Here is a 22610-nt window from a genome sequence, read left to right on the forward strand (position 1 = left end):
TTGTTCTACAAAATCTGTTAGTCTGTCGCCATGGGAAATTGACTGCAATGAAAAATATTAATAAGTATATTAAAAAATGTTGCTACTCTTAAGATAATCAACCCAACTTCTTCATAAGTTCTTCAAGAGTCATTTACATAAGAAATAGTTGTATCATTTGCATATAGAATCACCTTCTACAAACTTCTGGTGGCCATGGTTGACTAGGACCTGTATGTGTAGGTGTCTGAACAAGGATTTTTGTAAAAGACTGGCTCTTACCTATGCATGTAGTCTCCCCTCTCTGCACCATTGATGTTGTTTCCAGGGAAACACCACCACCTTAGGGCAGAATCAACTTAACATCAGTGCTATTATAGGTATTGCAGTCAGAACACAAAGAGCTGGAACATATTCCTAATAGCATTTTGTCCTATGTTCTAATTGGCCTTGGTTTGAACTCAGTATGCAAAGGATCAGAACAAATATCACAAGGCCTAATTCAACACCCTAATAGTTCTGCCAATTTGTCACCTCAAGTTGCCTTATTGTCATTCTATTACATAGTTCATTTGCTCCAAGTGAATTCTCACCAAGCAGACCTATGATTGAAGGTGTTCCAGCCATCGATCTTGCATTTTTTATGTGGGTAGGGTGTGGTCTAGGGGAAATTTGATTGCTATTTCTAACTGGTTGAGTGACTGAATAGATATTCCTCTAGTGGTTTATAGAGGTGTTGTGATATAGCCAGGTAGATAAGTAATGTGATTGAAAGGCCTTTAACGTTTTGTATTTTGTGAATGGATGTCTAATTAAATGTTTACCTCAGGTTTACTGGGTTGTAGGTGTCTTTAAACTTTTCCTTTCGGTGTGCTGATCTGGAAACAACTTTCTTGTGCATGTGCTGCCAATTGAACTTTCCACACACCAGGAGTCATTAGTCATCAAGTATCAGGAGTCATTAAGAGAGCATGTATGCTGTTTTGAAACCTTCCTTCAATAGCTTTGCAGTGCACCAGCCTTCCCACTGACAAAGGCTCCACCTAATAGATTGGCTGCTTTGTGTAAAATGGTTGAATAACATATTGTGGTCAATTTTGGCTTTTATCCTTCTGGGGTTGGATTGGATTGCTCATGGTCAGTCCACTGCAGGACGAAGGCCTCAGCATGTTCTCAATCAAGATCAGATGAGGAATCCTTGAATTTGAGCTTGAGATCATACTGGTTTGATGAGCCTACTCTGCCACACTGGTTCAGCATGGCTTGGCAGACAGGGGCAGTTTTTTATACTCATATCCAGGAGTAGATAAGTTGATTACCCCTTTTTGAGGTTAAGAAAAATAAAATACCAGTTAAATACTAGTCTGTATAACTGACTGTTCCCTGCTCCCAAATTTCTGGTTTTGTGCCTTTATGAGAAATGAGTTTCACTTAATTTAATGTTTTTGTGTTATATATAGATATAAAGTAAAAAAAAAAAAAAAAAAAAAAAAAGAGTCGAAGGAAGAGTAAGTACGGTTAGGTAGCTTTTTAATAGCTACAAATGTTTCGAATCATACAGATCCTCATATGTACAGGATTTAAAGTTGAGTTTAAATTAAATTATGTAACGATTTACCTGTATAAGAGGGTCTATATGTATCTCCTCAGGCGATACTCAGTTGCTGTCTCCGTAAGTAAATCTAGATTTCCATGCTACAACATTCATGACTTCGTCTTTGAAACTAAGACTAGAATTGGTAGTATACTACTGGCTATTTGGGAATTCTAAGGGTGAACGAGCTCTATTTGTACTCTTATACGTTCTTAAGAACACACCTCAACTATATATATAAAACAATTGCAGCGTGGAAGGTGTTTATAAGCCATTTAAAATAACACACAAAATCCGTTAGATTCACTTCAACATTTAAATTTAATTTGTCAAAATATTTTCATCGCTTTGCGACCGAGACCTGTTCACTGACAAAATTCTGTGCTGCATCTGAGAAAGTAATAGTTAGTTCATGATATATATGTACATGTGTATGTATGTATGTATGTATGTATGTATGTATGTATGTGCGTGTACATGTGTGCGCGTATGCATCTGTGTACATGCGTATGTATGTGTGCATGCCTATACACATGTATGTATGTATGTGAGTATGCACGTATGTACTTATGGATGTACGTGAGTAATAGGGTAAGTGTGTAGACGTGTTTGTGTGTGTGTGTGTGTGTGCATATGTATGTACATGTGAATGTATGTTTATGTACTGATATGTGCGTCATATATATATATATATAGTGTGTGTGTATATATATATATATATGATATGGATGAGCATGATGCTTTCTAATAAGTAACTCAATTAGAGAGTCACACATGTTTTGCATGAAATTTGTTTTGGGTTATAAACACTGCTGAAAATACTTGTCCAAAATGATAATTGGATAGGAATAGCAAACAGCGCTCCACACATTTTCTGCATTTACAAGCTGCATTTAGCTGGTTGAGATTCTTTTAAAATCCCAGTGCTTTTACACACATTGTGTACCTTTGCAATTTCTCTTGTGTACTGTACCCCTAGGTATACACATATCCAGTTTGAGCACCCCTGATCTAGAAGCATGTTAACTTCTCAATACTTTTGAATCTAGAGAAAAAAAAAGCAATATTTTCAAAAGCCTTTATGATTTTTACCACTAATTCTTATATACAAACACATGGACATGCATGCAAACACACACATGTATACCCACATGCAAGCAAAGTGTTAGCTATAAGCAGGAGAAGTTGATATTTCTACACCATTTTAACACAACCAATCAAATAAATTTCAGTTAAATCATCCAATCTTGTTTTTTTTTTTAAAAAGGGTGTTCCATCCCATCTTTGGTTTCAGTTGTGCCATATTCAAAGAATGTTGAGATATTGCAACTAAGTGTCAACCCAAGAAGAATTTTAAAAAACAAACAAACAAAAAACTTGTAAATTAAAAATTTTAAAAGCCTTTTAAATTAGCAATTCTCATTCTATTTTGCAAGCAAGACTGAAATACTTAGACATATTTACCTGATACATATTATAATATCCCCCTCGTCCTATATACCACACATTTTAAAATGAAACGAAAATGCTTGTTCATGTAGATTTTCTTACTACAAAACCAGTTCCAACTGTCTGGATAATATGTGCAAGTTATATTTAGGTTTCAGAAATTCCTTCTCAGTTAACCAAAATTACAAATCGCATTTAAAGCTTCATTGTCAATGACACACTTTTTGAATTGTTTGCTTCAGTTTATTTTGTAATGCATTATTATTTTTGTTTTTAATACAGTAGTTCTGTGGAATAGGGTCATGCTTTAGCATTTAGTTATGCAGTCATTGTTGAAAGATAAGGTGACCTGTTGTTAGCTAACCAGTTAAAACGCATTTAATAAGGCCTAATTCTATGATTCAAAATTTTGTTTTGTGTGTGCATACATGCATCATGTGTGCTTTCACCTCTCTCTCTCTCTCTCCATTATGTTAGGCCTGAGCAGTTTAGAAAGCTGCAAAGGCCATATTGACTTTCAGGAGAAAAATGTTGCAGGCTGTTGTGGATTTTCAAACAAAAGTATATGAATGCTTTAAATACTCCTATTTTTAGTTATCAGTTATCAACCAGGGATGAAGGGAAGGATTTGGATTTCTTTTTTTTTAATTTTGATTCTGCATTCATAGAACATCTTCATTCACAGCCTTTTTACTTTAGTTTTTTTTTATGCTTGTAAACAAATACTATTTCTCAAATCCATGATTAGTGGAATAATAAATGGTGATGGTGGTAGTAATAATAAGAGTGCCTTACACAATCTTGTTGGGATTATATATGCTTTTTATTCATTTGGGATAATCAAATAAGCCACCAGTCAAGTTCTGTAGGTAGCAAATTAATGCCATATCTCCAAATTTGTAGTTTCCTGTTAACATTAAAGAAAATTAAATAGATTAAACGCAGTGCTGTAAGGTACAGAAAGAAAGAAAGCCCTTGCTTTTTGTCTGAGTGACTGGGGAATTGCAGTTCTGATGCTCTGTTTCATTAACATTATTCACAACCTTGGCAACTGATGTCACTCTGTTCATTAGTAAAACTTATAGTCAAGTATCATCACTTGGTGGCACTTACCATGTTGTCACTAATTGTTTGAGGCACTTATCTGGACCTCCTACTTTTTGATCCAGCTGAACATTGAAGACGTGACAGCTGGAGGAAGTGGGAGCTGCACCAGCACTCACAAAGTACTCATTCTCTGCTGATTATCACTTGATGATTTTGTTCATTGTTTCACTTCTTGTCAAACTGACACCTTTGCAGGTTACCTCTTTTGACCCAGCAGAACACTGAGATTGTGGCAGCTGGAAGGAGAGAGAGAGAGCAGCACCAGCACCCAACTAGTTCTCTTTTTCAGCTGAGTAGATCGGATTAACATTAAATGAAGTGCTTTGATCAAGGACAGGACCTGCTGACTCGAAAACCTTATGTATAACAAGCTGCATTAAACAATTCTTACAAGAAAAAACAATCTACTATAATTCGGAATTGTAGTTTTTAGTACCTATGTAAAATAAATTGATATATAGGCGCAGGAGTGGTTAGAAGCTTACTTCCCAACCGCATGGTTCCGAGTTCAGTCCCACTGTGTGGCACTTTGGGCAAGTGTCTTCTACTATAGCCTTGGGCCAACCAAAGCTTTGTGAGTGGGTTTGGTATACATATGTATATCTATGTATTTGTGTGTCTGTGTTTGTCCCACCATTGCTTGACAACTAATGTTGGTGTGTTTACATCCCTGTAACTTAGTGGTTTGGCAAAAGAGACCGATAGAGTAAGTACTAAAAGAATAAGTCATGGGGTTGATTTGTTTGACTAAAAGTGGTACTCCAGCATGGCTGCAGTCAAATGAATGAAACAAGAAAAAAAGAAAATATAATTAAAGCTAATAAAGCTTTATTACAGTATTGTGTTTTTCTTCAGTAAGTTTGTGTGTGCATGTGGGTGAACTTTGCAACTCAGTGCCATGCATTTTAAGCTCCCCTAATTTTAATCTTTATTTTGTTGAAAAACATATACGCATGAATGTGTGGTTAAGAACCTTGTGCTGTAACCATGTAATTTTGGATTCAGCCCTACTGAACAGCACTTTGGCCAACCAGTACCTTGTGAGTGAATTTAGTAGACAGAAACTGTGTGGAAGCCTATTGTGTATATGTGTCTTGCCCTCCTTTGTTTTCCAACTGGGGTATCCATGTATCTACTCTACAGTAACATATATATCTCTATGCCTTTAAATCTAACTGGTACAGTGCCAACACCCCGCTCAATATTATTCATCACTCCCAGTTGAGGGTTTTTTTATCTTGCAAAGTAGGTGGTGACCATGTTGGTGATAGTGCCATGCAAAAACCATCAGTGCCAGTGCCATGCAAAAAGCACTGGTGTCACATTAGAAGCCCCCAGTCCACTTTGTAAAGTGGTTGGCATTAGGAAGGGCATCCAGCTGTAGAGACCATGACAAAACAATGGGACCTGGTGTGGCTCCCTGCCCTAGCAGCTCTCATCAGACCATCCATCACATGCTAGCATGGAAAAAAGATGTTAACTGTTAATGTTAATCACACACACACACACACGTGTGTGTGTTTGTATCTGTTTTGCCCCCACCACCACACTGCTTGACAACAGGTATTAGTTTGTTTACATTCTTTTAACTTAGTTGGCAAAAAGACAGATAGAGTAAGTGTCAGACTTTTTGAAAAATGTATATAGTGGGGCAATTTGTTTGATTAAAACCCTTCAAGGCAATGCAACGGTATGACCACAGTCCAATGGCTGCAACAAGTAAAAGATTATACATAGAGTTTTGTGGTAATTTACTCTATTTAGAGATTTTTATAGCATGATATTACTTTTGTCCGTCGAGTCTTCTGGTCTCTCAGTGCTATTCAAGATTGTGGTAAATATACCATACCATGATGCCTGATGTTTCATAACTTGATTTTGGGGTCACCTCAGTCAGCTCTGTTTGATCCTCTACCTTTAAGCTATGATTTGGAGGTAAATGATGCATCAAAACAAGAATACAATCATTTGTGACAGTTCCAGTCATGACCTTCCTGTTTCCATTATAGAATGTGTTGCCCCAAGATTTAAAATTTAAACATGCGATTTCTCCTTCCTCTTCCTTTTCTCTCTCCCTCCCTCCTTTTTTAAGTTGATAGGGAGCTGTTCTATTATATTGAATAGATCAAAGAGGCTGTCATAATGATGATAGTAGGGAGATTGTCAAATGGAAATGTTGAAATTGTATTGAACAGGTCAAATAACAAAATAGATTTTATTGGTTTGTTTAATATGATAATCTTGTTTGTTTTTTAAGGTAATATTGAGATAGGATTAGATTTAAATCCCGCTGGGCCCTCACTTTTTATTAACTCTTTTGTTTGCTTTACAACCTTAGCTAGCACACAAGTTGGCTCAAGAATAATCAGCTGAAATACTTGAGCCCTTGCTTAAGGTTTTTTCAGGTATGGGTGTGTGTATGCATGTGGAGGCACAATGGCCCAGTGGTTAGGGCAGCGGACTCGCGGTTTCGATTCCCAGACCGGGCGTTGGGAGTGTTTATTGATCGAAAACACCTAAAGTTCCACGAGGCTCCGGCAGGAGATGGTGGTGAACCCTGCTGTACTCTTTCACCACAACTTTCTCTCACTCTTACTTCTTGTTTCTGTTGTACCTGTATTTCAAAGGGCCAGCCTTGTCACACTGTGTCATGCTGAATATCCCCGAGAACTACGTTAAGGGTACACGTGTCTGTGGAGTGCTCAGCTACATGCACGTTAATTTCACGAGCAGGCTGTTCCGTTGATCGGATCAACTGGAACCCTCGACGTCGTAAGCGATAGTGCCAACAAAGAGTGTGTATGCATATAAGTGTTTGAATGCATCCTTATTTTCCCTTGTCTTCACAGGTTGTAAATGATGGCTGACAGTGTCAAATGGTGCTACTTTTGTCCAGGCTGTTGTCTGATAGATTGGAAAAAAATTATTATCTCACTAGGAAACAGGTTGGGGTTGGCTTCAGGAATGGCATCCGGCCACAGAAAACTGTCCAGTGTCCTTTTGTCTCATTCATGCAGACATGGAAAAGTAGACATTATAATGCTGATGATGATAAGTGTGTGTGTGTGTGTGTGTGTGTGTGTAATTTGAAGGATCATTTTGATGATAAAAAGCAATCACTGGTTCTATTTCACTCTTTTATTATTAGTCAACTTGACATCCAATTAACTAATAATAATAATAAAAAGAAATGAACTGGAACCAGTGGCTGTGTTTCTTCTTCACGAAATTTGCTGCTGGAGAAACTTCTAAATGTGTGCATGTATGTGTGTCTTGTCAGTACTGGTGTAACATAAAAAGCACCAAGTCCACTCTGTATAGTGGTTGGTATTAGGAAGGACATCCAACCATAAAAACTGTGCCAAACAGACCTTGCTAGTGCTGGGGCCACATAAAATGCACCCACTCCACTCTGTATAGTGGTTGACATTAAGAAAGGCATCCAGCTGTAAAAACCATGTCAAAACAGATAGTAGAGCTTGATGCAGTCCTCTGGCTTGCTAGCTCCTGTCAAACCATCCAACCCATGCCAGCATAGAAGACTGATGTTAAATGATGATGATATATTTGTGCACACATCTGAGTTATTGGGACAGTATAAAATATTTTTTTTCATTGCACAATGAATAAACTAAGTCAGTTGGTTTATTCCATGTAAGGTCACTTATACTTCCTCTCTCCTTACAACTTCAGTTTTTGAGAACTCCCTATTCAAGTTTTCCCTATAGCCACCAGCTTTCAGCATGTGAAGCTGAATTATCATCATCATTGTTTCAACATACATTTTTCTTTGCTTGCATGGGTCAGGCAGAATTCAATGGGGTATATTTTCTACTGCTGGATTTCTTCCCTGTTGCAAACTACCACTTGTTTCTGAGTAAGGTAATATTTCCCCATAACTGGACATGTTTTCACAGAAGATTAGACAAATGATACTGCTTATATGACACTTGTTTACAACTATCACATGATGCCAAGACATGGGAACACACATATATACGTACGTGTGTGTGTGAAGGTGCATAGTTTAGCAGTTGGGGTGTTGCACACACAATTGCAAGAAAGTGGTTGTCATTTCTGAATCAGCTGCTGTTGTGTTCTTCTTCAAAACATTTTACTTCATGTTGCTTTGCAATCTGATGTGTGGCACACTGTGCTTCTGTACAGGCAATGCCAGTTTGATGGAGGGTGTAAGTTAATGTACAACACAAACATTTAATTGCTATAAACAAATCATCTGTGCAGGTTGCTGAGCAAGAAATTGCAGAAATCATTTGTCTATGACAGGAAAATCTACCATGCACACACACACACACACACACACATTTTTGTCTTGCAAATCCACTTGCTGGGCTTTGTTTGTCCTGGAACTAAACTGAAACTAAGTGATTGGGAAGTGAACTTCTAAACCCCACAACCATTCTTTGAAAAGGACTGTATAACTTATCAGCATTACGCATCCTTGAACAGAATAAAAGACAGTATTAATCCTTTTATATTGGTTTCAAATTTTAGCACAGGGCCAGCAATTTTAGGGGTGGATTAAGTCAGTTAAATTGACCTCAGTATTCAACTGGTACTTATTTTATTGACCCCAAAGGGATGAAAGGCTAGGTCAACCTCAGCATTTAGCCTGGCATGTTTTACCTAACAATTCTGCCATCTTGCCACTTTAGTCCTTTTATATTGAAAGAAAGATAAAGTCTGGTACTTATTCTGTTGGTCTCTTTTGCTGCCCTAAGTTGGGATCAGTGGTCAAGCAGTTTGGGTGCAAACACTCACGTGTGTGTATATGTATATGATAATGGTGGTCACACACACACCTGCCAGATTCAGTGACAAGGCATTGGTCAGTGCCCAGGGCTATCGTAGATGATACCCAAAGTGCTTCTTAACCACACAGCCATGCCTACACCATGTTTAATGAGGATTTTTTTTTATTGCAATGATCCTGAGAAATCAGTAATACATAGAAAAATTATGTTGCTACAAATAGTATTTTATTTCTTCATTGATAAAAAATAGTGGGGAGGGCCAAATATTTGATAACGTTTCTGGAAAACAAAAAATAAGCTCTTCATGTGTTGTTTGATTAACCAAATGAAGGTTCCATTTCAGAAATATTTTTATTCTGTTTAAATAACCAGCATGCGGCTGGTGGCACCACAAAGTGAGGTATCATTGCTCTATTAGATTATTTAACAGCATTCACTAAAGATCGGCCTTTATCAAAGTGATGCCAGGGGATCTTTTTGGTTTGAACTACCTCTTCGGATTTTATTGAAACCAATTTTTTGTGGGAGAAATCAATAATTAAAAGTTAACGAAAATTTAAAGATTTTAGTCAGTCAGATGCAACCAATCTCTGCATACCGGAAATGAGACTTCCAGATGATAACGTGACCACGAACTGAAAAGATCCGGTTTGTGTCATTTGTAAACAATTTGTAAACTTTTATCAGTTATAAATGACAGCAAGGAATGGTAATGAGAGCAACGCAGACATTTTTAGTTAACCTCAGTTAATAAGCCCTCCCCTTAAAAAAAAGAAGATTGTCAAGTATGTCATGTCTTGCAAATTATATTAAATAATAAATTATATATACATATGTATACATTGTCTATTTTATGACATCCATAAAATGGTATCCAACCATTTAACAGTATATTCTCCATGAGGAGTATGCCAACATTGCCGGACATGACGGAGGGGTACACTGGAAGGAAAAAGTTTGAGAGTTCCCTTTGTGGTCGCTCAACCTACTAAAAATAGCAGCCAAATTTCCGTAAAATTACGTTGAAAAGGATACGTTGAAGATTGTGGTTATGAGTTCCGTAGACGTAGGTGAAAAGACAGGTTGGTCATGTCTCGATTGCTTTTGATCTTAGCTTTGCTCAATCGGGATTAACTTGGAGCTATACAACAATTAGGGTGTGAAAATGGTGAAGTTTTTTTACTGTTATGTACACCTTTCATGGAGACTTGTAGACCTTTCGGTTTGTCTTTCATCTCAAAACACACAAAAATGTGACTTGATATATCATGTAGATCAGACGGACTTGTACATTTCCATCTTACCAATTTCTCTCACATGGCTTGGTTTGAGTGTGTGTGGAGGGAGCATCTATAGATTTGAATCTCTTATAGAAATTAAGTTATTGAAGATTTCACGCAAACACACTTTCGCGGGCTCTTTTTCTTTCCTCTCTTTCTTTTTTATCTCTCTCTTTGTATTTCTCCCTCTCTGTCTTTCTGTATATCCTCTTTCTTTTCTTCAACACACACTCCTCATCCTCCCTCTCTCTGTCCTATTTCCCTCTCTAACTCTTTTTTCTTTCTCCCCCCCTTTTCTCGTTTTCCTTTTCTTCGTTCTTTCTTTTTCTATCGCTCTCCTTTATTTGTCACACATTCTTCAAACTGTTTGTAATTTATATAATCAATCTATTAACATTTGAAAGTAGAAGCTTGCCTATCTTTCAGTAATGACTAACTTTAACTGCTAGTTTGTTTTTGCTCGTTGTTGTTGTTTCTCTGTCTCCAAGCGCTTGCTACCTTACAATTTGGTTATGTAGGTCAGCTATATTAATCTTACTAGGCAACACACCACTGAGGTTGTTTGTAGATTGTTATTTAGGTCAGCTAGACCTATGCAATAACAACAGCGTCACTTCACCTACTTGTATTTGTTTATCCGTTTCTGTTATGTAACCTATTTCTGCCCTCACCCCCTTCTCTCTCCCTCTCTCTTTTGTTTTCTGTAACTCTATTTTGTCCTGGTTGCAACTAAAGAAAATGATTATTGTTCATGTTATTACGGAAAGCAACGGAGTGACAAACAAAAATCTCGTCTGCGTACCCATTAGGTTCAAACGCACATGGTGTATATATATATTCTTTTGGCCTTTCATAGAACTAAAGCTAATAAATATAAACCAAAATGTACGTTGAAATTAATTTAATGGGTTACTCCTCTCTTCCTACAAATTTATGGTATTGGGCCAACATCCTCTGGGGTTATAATAAATACAAATAGCTTTTCGGTACAGGGTTTGCTTGACTCGCCTAGTCTCTTCTCAAAGCTTTACCTCTGTGGCCTTAAGTCCATTACAAATTATTATTATTACAAAAACAGTGTTGTTGGATTCACCTTTCCCTTCCATCTTTTTGGAGTCAGAAAAGTTTTACTTTTTCTCGTTGCAGCATCGCAGTTCTCAGGTATGACTCAATACAGTTTGCTTTTTACTCAGAGATCGAGAGAACACTTTTGTTCGAAACCAAGTTCGATTTTCAAGAGATTTATTTTTAAAAAATTCCCTTCTGACTCAAACCAGATCACTCACTTGTTTCCACATGATGCGGTAATTATGTCACTTAACCAGCAGACCTTATCTGACACTTCCAGCAAACCATTTTTGGAAGCCTCTGTGTGTGTGTGTGTATGTATGTGTGCATACACATATAACCTTGAAGTTCATGGAAACTTGTGTTGTTAGGTTTTCCCATGTATGTGAAACTCTTAAAACTAATACATTAGCACAGCATGGAAATGGCAAAAAGAAAGAAGTGGAAAAGAAAAGAAAAATATATTGAATATGCTTAATATACTTAGTATGTTTAAAACATTTATAGTCTTTCTATTGAATCAAATATTTGTACTTTAGGTTCTTGGAAGTAATTTTGAACTATTTATTGAACTCGTTAATCAGTTGTAGATCTTGGGACTCATTATTTAGCATTTTTCAAAATCTACTCCAGAATTTCTTACACCTGCCACCGTGTGCCTCATTAAACTGAATTTCATAATTTTCATATTATGTTGGTGTCTTGAGTAATTGTTTAATGAATATCAGCTGACAATTTGTGTGTAGATTAACTGCAAACTAATAAGCATATTCTCCATAGTAGCTATAAGCTGGTGGGGGGGGGGGGGTGTCTTTTTTCTTTTTCGTTCTGTATCACAGCAATAGAGTTAAACAAGTTCTAATGAAGATCTTTAGCAAGTTCGAAACTTAAGTCTGTTCAGGCAATACCCATATTGTGCTGCAGAGATCAGGTGGCATATTCCATGAGCTTAATTCCACATAGCTATTTTATAAATATTTGGATACATTTTTGGTATGCTGAATTTCTTCAGTAATTAACTCTAGGCTGACCATAGCTGTGTGAGTGGACTTGGTAGATGGAAGCTAAAAGGAGCTCAGTCACACCTATGTTTGTGTGTGTGTGTGTGTATATATATATATATATATATCATCATATTGTTTTAATGTCCACTTTTCTATGCTTCCATCATGTGTTTACAATCTTCTGTGATAACATACTCAACCGTTGCATTCTGCTGTTTGTATTCAAGGGACAAGGGAAAATATTACCTAGCTTAGAAATAAAGGTTGGCAACAGAGTGCACGTCTGGCTGTAGAAAGTCTGCTTCGATGAATTTCATCGGATGCTTGCAAGTATGAAGAAATAGACATCATGACAATGATGAAGTAAAAAAGAACAATAAAGGCCAATTGTATGCCTGGTATAGTTCAGAAACTTAAGACATACAAGTGTGGCTGTGTGGTAAGAAGCTTGCTTCCCAAGTACATGGTTATGGGTTCAGTTCCACTGCATGACCACGTTATTGCAAGTGTTTGCTACTGTGGCCTCAGGCTGACCAAAACCTTTCACTTTCTTTGGTAGAGAGAAACTGAAAGAAACTTGTATGTGCATGCATGTGTGTGTGTGTCTCTGTTTACTCCTCCCCCCACTGTCTGACAACTGGTGTTGGTGTGTTTATGTCCCTGTAACTTTACAGTTCAGCAAAAGAGAATGATAAAATAAGTACTGGAGTCGATACGTTCAACTGAATATTCTTCGAGGTGATGCCTCAGCATGCTGACAGTCAAATGAGTAAATGATAAAAGATACAATCATTTATTAGTTTGTGCTGATTTATCAAAAGTAAAATTGAAAAACCAGAAAAATTCTCTTCCTACCTACCTGTTCCAAAATAAAGTTAGATTTAGAGATATAAAAGCCTTAAAATTATAAAATTGTATTCAGGGGGTTAAGTGGAAGATGTGTTAAAACAGTTTACATAGGTGCATGGGTTCAGTGCTACTGTGTGGCACCTTGGGCAAGTGTCTTCTACTGTAGCCTCGGGCTGACCAAAGCTTTGTGAGTGGATTTGGTAGACAGAAACTGAAAGAAGCCTGTCGTGTATATATATATATATATACACACGACAGGCTGTGTATACGTGTTTCTCCCCACTACCATCGCTTGACAACTGATGTTGGTGTGTTTACGTCCCCGTAACTTAGCAGTTTGGCAAAAGAGACCGATACAATAAGTACCAGGCTTACAAAGAATAAGTCCTGGGGGTCAGTGTGTTCAATTAAAATAGTGCTCCAGCATGGCCACAGTCAAATGACTGAAACAAATAAAAAAGAAAATGGTAAATGGAACAATTTCTTGAGAAATGTACTAAATTTTACATGAAAAGCATATTTTTCCAGCTATATTTTAATTAGAACAAAAATTTAAAATATGACAATTTACGACATTGCCAATGAGTTTTCTTAAACTGGTTTATGTTGGTCAGCTTAGTCATGTTACAAACAGTAATTAATAGAGGCATGTAAATATTCAAATTGTGGAGAGTAGGTGATGATGAAGGGGATGGAAGAAATCTATTAGAATTTAAATGGTGCTCTTTCCGGTCATAAATAATGTAGAAATTGAAGTTTTTATGGAAATAAATTATCAGTTTTTTTTGTCTTATTTTTTTTTTCTCAATACAATTTAAGATCTCTAAACTTTGTAGTAATGTGTGAAGGATTTTTACTATTGAGATTCAATTAGCTTTGTGTTCATATGGTAACCCACCCATACACATATAATTGTTTTATCAGTGTAGTTAAAAAGTTCACTTCATAACTACATACTCCATCATACAGTAGCTTAGGCAAGTATTTTATACTACATTGTTGACAATGTCTCATAACTGAAATGTTGAAATTTAGTTCATGGAAACTATACAGAAGCTTGCTGTGTGTGGTGGGGGGATGTATTGGCAAGGGATTGCTGATAGTGTGTCAACCAAAAATACATTTGGCAACCCCACTGGTGTTGGTGCTACATAAAAAAGCACCCAGTGCACTCTGTAAAGTGGTTGGCATTAAGAAAAGCATCCAGCTATAGAAACCATGCCAAAGCTGACAACAGAGCTTATTTTGGTTCTCTGGCTTGCCAACTCTTGTCATATCATCCAACCCATACCAGCATAGAAGACAGATGATGATGATTATGATCAGTATGAGTTTGCATCCCTTAATGTTGAGGAGGACTTAGTTATACAGTAAATAGAAGTAGAAATCAGATAAAGTATTGTGGTCATTATAATCAACTAGACCCCTTGATGGCTGTTGCCCAAGCATAAAAGAATATTATTTAGGTGTGGCATAGTTTGAAGTATGAAAGAATTGCAGGAATCTGTGTTCTATGCTACGAGCTTTCAGTTCTCAGACACAGATCTTTGAACACTAAATATTGATTCTTTATAAAAGGCTCATAATTATTTACTTCATTCACTTTGCCTAAAAAATAAGTACAACTTTCATGTGAAAGGGGAGCTGATGATATTGATAAGAATACTCAGCTCTGAAACACTTCATTCAAAAGTTTATACATTATTTATCCTTTCAATCTGTATGATTCTTTCAATGCACAGAAATATTATGCTTTTTTTTTTGTCCAGTTTCATTGAAATGGAGTTGCTTACTCTACTTGGCTTCCATTAACTATTTTAGATTGCTAACCCTTTCTTTACCATATTTCTATTGAAGTACACTGTCTTTATTTCAATTAATTTTGAAAATAATGAAAAGCTTTGTGAAATAACTTTGTTGTTATTAAGATGATGCTTAAGATACAAATTAACATGAAATTTTAGTGTAAGTTTTCTAACTTAGATCATTTTAACCCTTTAGTGTTCAGGTTATTCTGTCAAATGTGATGCTTGTTTATTTATATTGTTTTGAATTAATCATGCATTATTTTGTAGTTTAGAGATTTCAGTGATGTGATTGTTTAGTTGTAGAATGACATGGTAGGGCTGAGCTAAAAGGCCAGATCTGCTCAGTTTTAATATAAAACAGGTTAAATATTTTGGCCAGATATGGCCAGTTTGAATGCTAAAGGGTTAAACATGAAGTTTGTATCATAGAACTTGGAGTGGTCTTAGGGTTATTATCAAAAGGATTAAGTTGATAGGTTATCAGACTGCCAGCTGCTATTTCTTAACCTAACACTTAAACTAGCGACCATGAATTTCCAAGTTGAACTAAGAGTAAATTGGTGCCACATAGATGGAACAACTCAGAACTCAAAGCCCTTCAATTATCTTGGAGTTTTTGATTCTATCTGTCTTGTGGATAGAACTTGGGAAATAATACTCTGGGCCAAGTTGCCTTGATTGAGATGCACTATTTAAGCAAAATGTCTATTTGAAATATCAGTTTAGCAATAAGAAAGTCAGTTGTTATACTACATTCTTACAAAGTTTTGATTATTTTCACAATTAATTGAAATACAGAGACAGTATTTCATTAGAAATCCTATAATGAAAAGATTCAACTCTGGTAGACAGCCTCTGCTTTAGGGTTATTTGCTGGACTGTTTTTGGTGTTGAAGTTTCTGTGTTATCTGTTTATTTGAAGCAACATGAATCAAATAAAAATCAAATTAATAAGAAACTCAAACATTAGAGATTTAGAGAATTGTAAATGGGTGTTGTATCATTTTGTTGTTCTTCTAAAGTCAGAGAAAACAACACTACAACTCTAACAGAATGTGACCTTTTGTGTATATTCTGTTGCCTTGAAGAGTTCAATAAGTATGGGAGCTAACTCTAAAGTATATAGTTTGATGGTGGTGGAAGGAGACTTTGTTGGAACCAGTTACTTGTTAGGCTGGAATGATTTGAGTTATTCCTAGTTGATGAATGAATTCTAACATCAAAACTGTTAAGGATGTTCACCACTTGACAACACTATTGTATAGTGTATAATATTGTTAGTGTATAAAAAAATTATAGGTTCTCTGTTGATCAAGGCTGACCATGCATTGGCAGATATCTACATGCTGGCCTTAGCAGAACTTGAAGAAGCTTAGAAGTTGCTTATGCATGCAAGTTTCTGTTATGCATGCCACTGATATTTATCCAAGGGAAAGATCCTGAACTTCCACTGATGTGGCTTGACACTAGTGTCATTGCAGGCATTACTACAAAGATACAAAGGGCTAGAACAGATACCACAATGCTTCTTACTCAACTCTTTATCAAGTCCCTTAATCCACTAGCTTAGATTGTTACAATTAGTGCATTTTATCAACCCTGAAAGGCTGAATAGCAAAGTTGATCTCAGCAAGATTTCAAGTCAGAACCAGAGAGTTGGAACAAATACAGTGAAGTATTTTACATTTTATCCAGCACTCCATCAACTCTGCCAATTTATTGTCTATAAAAAACAAGTAAAAAAAATGCATTTTTTAATGTCTGATTAAATGTCTTGACATCTAAGATGAATTAAGGTGGTGAAGTAGAAGAATCTCTAGGATGCCAGACAAAATGCTTTTCATCCTGCAGTGTCAATGAAAATAAGTACCAGTTGAACACTGGGGTTGAAAAATATCTACTTCCCCCAGCCCTCAGAATTGCTGGCTTTGTACCAAAATAAGGAAAGAGTATCTAAAATGAATTGTTGTCAATAAAATTTATAATTTTTCAACCTTTTATCAATATTTACTTCTGCACTACATTTCTGTTGGTTTGATCTCAGGACCAGCATAAGATGCTTTATTTGTAAATGTGTATTTACTACTAGACTATTTTACTAAGCATCAATTAATTTTGTGCATTTGAATAATTTTTATAAGTTTCTTTATTTTTTATTTTTGCAGAGAGTCTAATTCGACACAGTAGCTGCGAGCAGCGAGAATTAATAGATGACCGAAAAATGTTAGGTAAGCAAATCTATTCATTACCACTCTTTTTACTATGCTCCTCCTTCTCTCCTCCTCCTCCTCCTCCTCATCATCATCATCATCATCATCATCATCATTTACTGGATATTTTAAAGGAGAGAGAGAAAATGAATGAAATAAACTAAAAAAAAAAATCAATATTTTGATTTCTTCTTACTTTTTTGTCTATGTCTTCAGTTTTAACAAGATGGCTTTCAATCTTTTTTTTACACATTTTCACCAACTTAAAGACCTATATTTGTTTATACACACCCATACCCTACCATATCTACCATACTCATCATACTTGTGTTTTTATCATCATGTTTTGGTAACAGCTTTCTTTGAAAATGTATTCCATTGAAGAAACAGCTTTAGTGTAATTTCAATGCTTTCAAAGATATTTTCTCCAGTAAATTACTAAATATGTATGCAAATGAGCATAAAATTATAAAAGTCTATACATTACTTGATACTTTTCAAAAAATTATCTTGCTTTCTGTTATTGATTACCTGTTGTCTAACCTGTCTAGAAGCCCTTCATTGAGCACCTTGTCAACTCAATAAACTTCAGCTTTGGAACTTCTGTCTTGGTTTTCCTACAGATATCAACTCACAAAAGTTTAAGTTGAGCATCAACTGCATTGCCCCCCATTTCACCCTCCACTGGTTACAAGCCAGTTAGGCAGACTCTTTATCTGGATACTTGACATGGTAAAACAGCAGTCTTGAATCACTAAGCCTGAACCCCCCCCCCCCCAAAAAAAAAAAACCGATGGCCATAGTTTTTATTCATAACATTTTTTCTCTTGCTGAGTCTGGAGGAAAAGGCATTGCTCATGACCATTATAGCCCCACTTCTCCTAAGACTAATCTGCTTGATGCTGTTAAAGTTCCATTCAAACTGTTGTTAAGTTAGCATATGTAAGTGAAGCATGGACTGGAAGAAGATTCCAGAGGGCCGATGTTCTAGGAAGGAAGGACTGAGAATACTGGTTAGTACAAGGCTTAGGCAGTTGGACAGAACAAATATGATGAGAGAGAGAGAGAGAGAGAGGCAGACAGACAGACTGGTTGGGAGTATCTGACTAGAGAAGGTACAAGATTAGCCAGCTGTGAGGAAGGAACATAAGCCATTTTCATAGTAATAGAAGAGACAACGTAACTGTTTGATTGATTTAATGTCAGTCATTTGAGTGACTTTTCTCTGGATTCAAGATGTCTTTGAGCATAGCAGCAGTACTGTCCCATATGCGGGAGCAGCTCTCAAATGTGGATTTCACATATTTTGTAGAGTGGCAGCAATTGTTGAGAGTTGAAATATTTTCTGGGTCTTGAAGAGAAATGCTTTGGGAGTCTTTGATTTGCCGTCCAAACTATGTTAAGTATGTGTTTTTGCCTGGAGAGATTTTGGTAATAGTGAAGCCAAGCATTTGGTGTGACAGTGAAGAATGTAGCTAAGTGTTGTTCATATTTAAAGGGATGTGGTGATGTTTCCTTGACATGAGTAATGCTTGAGTTTTTTTTTGTTTTTTTTTGCCTCCTTAAAAGAGACAAGATTGGCACTGTCTCACTGAAGAATTCTCTCAAGGTGATCAAAATACTGCCTCAAATAAGTACCTAATCTATGTCAGTTTTGAAAACTGGATGTAAAACAAATGAACAGATATATTTGGTGATAAGTGTCTTGCTGCCAGTGCTATGTCTGACAATCCTAACTCTCATAAGTTCAGTCCACCTAGTAGAAGATAGGTACCATAAAGCAGTAGAGCCATATAGTTTGCTGATTGACATTTTAACACATGCTACTTTGCTGTGCTGAACTCAAATCTTCATCATTAAACACTAGACATAAAAGTGTCTCTCAAACATTTATGTAGTACATTGAAAACTGGTATAAAGTGCAGTCCACAGATATTTGTTAGTAATTAATGAATGGATATGATGGAGAGTGAAACAAAGATTTCTATCTTATAAACACACACATGGACACGCACACACATACACAGTGATGTGTCATCACATATGTGGCTATCATTTTATCTTGTCTAATTTATTTTAATACAGTCTTATCTATATTTTCATAATTACATATATGTATGTAAATTTGTATGTGTGTGTATATATATATATATATATATATATATATAAACATATTTACACTTGCACATATGTGCATAGGTATAATATACACATGCATACAAATGCATAAATACAGATATAGACATATTGTTTCTGTGATTGTGTGAGTTGGAAAGAAATCTTGATTCATTGGTGTGATGTACTTTTAACTGCTGAATGGAGATTTGCACTATTTAATAAAATACTGTCTAAAATATTTGTCACTGAACAAAGCAAGATTAACACACATTTCACACCCATTTGTGGATTATTGTTTGTCTGTGTTCATGTATGAATGATAAAATTAGTAAATTAGTATACTGAAGGGTCAGTTAATGGATATAGACTTAATTATCTGAATATTCACGCTTAATGATTTATTTCTTTATTTTTTTAAGAATTGTGTTTAGTATATTTTCTGCCTATATTGTCTTGCATTCATTTTTATTTACTAAATGGCTGGGATGGATTTAGCAATAATCATTAGCAATAATCGTAACAATAATCATTAGCTCAATATTGTTGTAGTGTTTTATACAGTTGAGTGCCCACCTTTCTGATAGTTGCTCAATTACAAACGTTGGATTGGCACAACCTGATAGACCAAAGCAGCTTGTACTATTTATGCTTCTTCTTACAATGGCTGCAGTAAATTTAAACATTTAGCCATATGGCTAGTAGAGTAATCCTTTCACTGTGTCATTGTAGCTCTTAAATGGATTAAGATAAAATAAGTATAGACATGGCCTATTGTGTGGTTACAAAGTTCACTTTGTAATTAGGTGGATTAGAGTTCAGTCTCACTGCATGGCACCTTGGGCAAGTGTCTTCTGTTATAGGCAAAAACTTTGCAAGTGGATATTGCAGACAGAACTGAAAGAAGCCCACAATGTGTGTGTGTCCCTTTTCTTGACATCATGGGGTCGTTATAAAAGAGAATCTCCTTTATGTAAGTGGGGTTTCTTGTTCCAGTCTTCTGTAGAAACAGTGACTGTAGGGAAATTTATATTGCTTGGAAACAGGTGAGAGTTGATGACAAGAAGAGTATCCAGTCATAGAAAATCTGCCTCAACAAATTCCATCTGATCCATGCAAGCATGGAAAAGTGGACATTAAAATGGTGATGACGGTAACAGTGCAGTTGTCTGTCAACATTCTGTATGCTGCATTTGTTCATTTTACATGCTTTTTTGATGTTTGCATGGGTTGGACAAATATACTGAAGCATTGTTTTATAGCAGGCTGCCCTTCTCGAGGATAGCCCTCACTTGCTTTTCAAGTGATCACTTATTCCATATGCTTTCAAAGGCTGTAAGTGACTGCCCAATTTGTTGACAGGAGACAATGTCACAAAATTATTTCCAAAATCACACAATTAGAGTGGCTATAATAAACATGATTACTTCACCTGTTTCTCATATAGGCTTTGACCTGAGATATTTAAGAGGAATGAAATAAAATATTGTGATAGCCATGCCTTAATGAAACAATTGTAATTAAGAATTAGTCCTGAGTTTCAAAACCAATTTGGCATGATCCTACATTTTAATTTGCAGAGATTGTTAACAGTAACCAGTTGATAATATCTATGCCCGTATTGATCAGGATTTTCCGTTGGACAGGTTATTGCAGCAGCTTAAACTTGTAAATGGATGAATTTGTATTAATATGAAGATGGAGATAAATTTAGTTAAGAAACACATAGTTCCGGAGTGGCACCTTGGGCAAGTGTCTTCTACTAATGGATTTGGTAGACGAAAACTACTCAAAGCCTCACACTCACACACACACACACACAAACATATATATTTGTGTCTTTGTCTCCATGTTTGTCCCTTCCACACCGCTTGGCAACTGGTGTTGGTGTTTTACATCCCTGTAACTTAGTGGTTTGGCAAAAGAGACTAATAGGATAAGTACCAGGCTTTTAAAAAGTTAAGAACTAGGGGCAATTTATTCAACTAAAATTCTTCAAGGTGGTGCCCCAGCATGGTCACAGTTTAATGATTAAAACAAGTTAAAGATAAAACATATATGTATATATATAGTGATATAGTGTACTGTACCATGATGGTAAAATCAGCAAAACAAAGTACTCCATCTGGTGAGAGATAAATATCATTTAATAAACACAATATATGTTTTTTATGTGCTACTACTAGTGATAAAAGCATCTCAGTATTTTTTAACATGCTTGGTGCCTTAGCACAATCTTCAGATGCTCCATGGGACCATTGCCTGAAGATTGCAATAAGGTACCAGATATGTTAAAAAATACTGTCTAAAATGCTTTCATTCCATGAAACTAACTGTAGCACATAAAAACATATATTGTATTTATTAAATGAGATATATATATATACCGCCTGACTGGCCTTCGTGCCAGTGGCACATGAAAGCACCCACTACACTCTCGGAGTGGTTGGCGTTAGGAAGGGCATCCACCTGTAGAAACTCTGCCAAATCAGATTGGAGCCTGGTGTAACCATCTGGTTCACCCGTCCTCAGTCAAATCGTCCAACCCATGCTAGCATGGAAATCGGACGTTAAACGATGATGATGATGATGAGATATATATATATATATATATATATATATATATATTAGTTCAAATTTATAGAAAACCAAAGGCGAAAACAGGTGTAGGAACAACAAGCAGGTGTATTAGTTTAATGCTTGGGAAAAATGGAAAAGTTTTTTTACATTTCGAGCCTACACTCTTCAACAGAAAGGATTAAGAGGGAAAAAATGGAAAGAGAATGAAAAAATGAGCTGAGTTCAACGGTCCAACATGGCTATACATATATATATATATATATATATATATATATATATGAGAGAGAGGCAGGGGATGTATATATGTATTTGTTTGTGTTTGTCTTACTCACTACCACCATTGCTTGACGACCAATGTTAGTTTGCTTATGCCTCCCCCCACAAACTTCCAGTTCAGCAAAAGATACTGATAAAATTAGAAATAACTACTGGGCTCAGTTTGAAATACATAAGCAGTAACTGGTAAATACTTTATACCTTCAGTTTGGGTAGAATGTCCAGTACTGTACACCTAAAATCTCACTAGGGTTAAATAGCTTGAATGGGTAAACTGTGCAGCAGACTCATTAATACTTGGAAAATAACTATAATGATTATCTAAAGCTGGTATTAGGTCTGATATAACAGGATTATCAGGAGAAATTTTAAAAGCAGGTTTGAACCTCATTTATGTTATGCATCAATAACTGATAACAATTTTCTTATACATATGGTAGCTCTATTATCATAAGATATTAAATTTGTGAAACAGAGTACCAAATTACCAAGCATTGAGTATGGTTGTTGTTTTTC

General features: G+C 36.0%; 1 protein-coding gene across 9 annotated transcripts in view; it reads left to right on the forward strand.

Annotated features, from left to right (window-relative positions):
* Positions 1–22610, forward strand: part of LOC106880133 (nuclear receptor subfamily 1 group D member 2) — a 207272-nt gene that overhangs the window by 87516 nt on the left and 97146 nt on the right. For all 9 annotated transcript variants that reach the window (XM_089347742.1, XM_052965614.2, XM_014929960.3 and 6 more), the window contains one exon: positions 17079–17141. In XM_089347742.1, the coding sequence (XP_089203868.1) occupies positions 17079–17141 (63 nt within the window). The remainder of the gene's footprint in view (positions 1–17078; positions 17142–22610) is intronic.

This window comes from Octopus bimaculoides, chromosome 2 (assembly GCF_046866305.1).
Source record: "Octopus bimaculoides isolate indiv1 chromosome 2, ASM4686630v1, whole genome shotgun sequence".
In the NCBI taxonomy this organism is placed as follows: domain Eukaryota; kingdom Metazoa; phylum Mollusca; class Cephalopoda; order Octopoda; family Octopodidae; genus Octopus; species Octopus bimaculoides.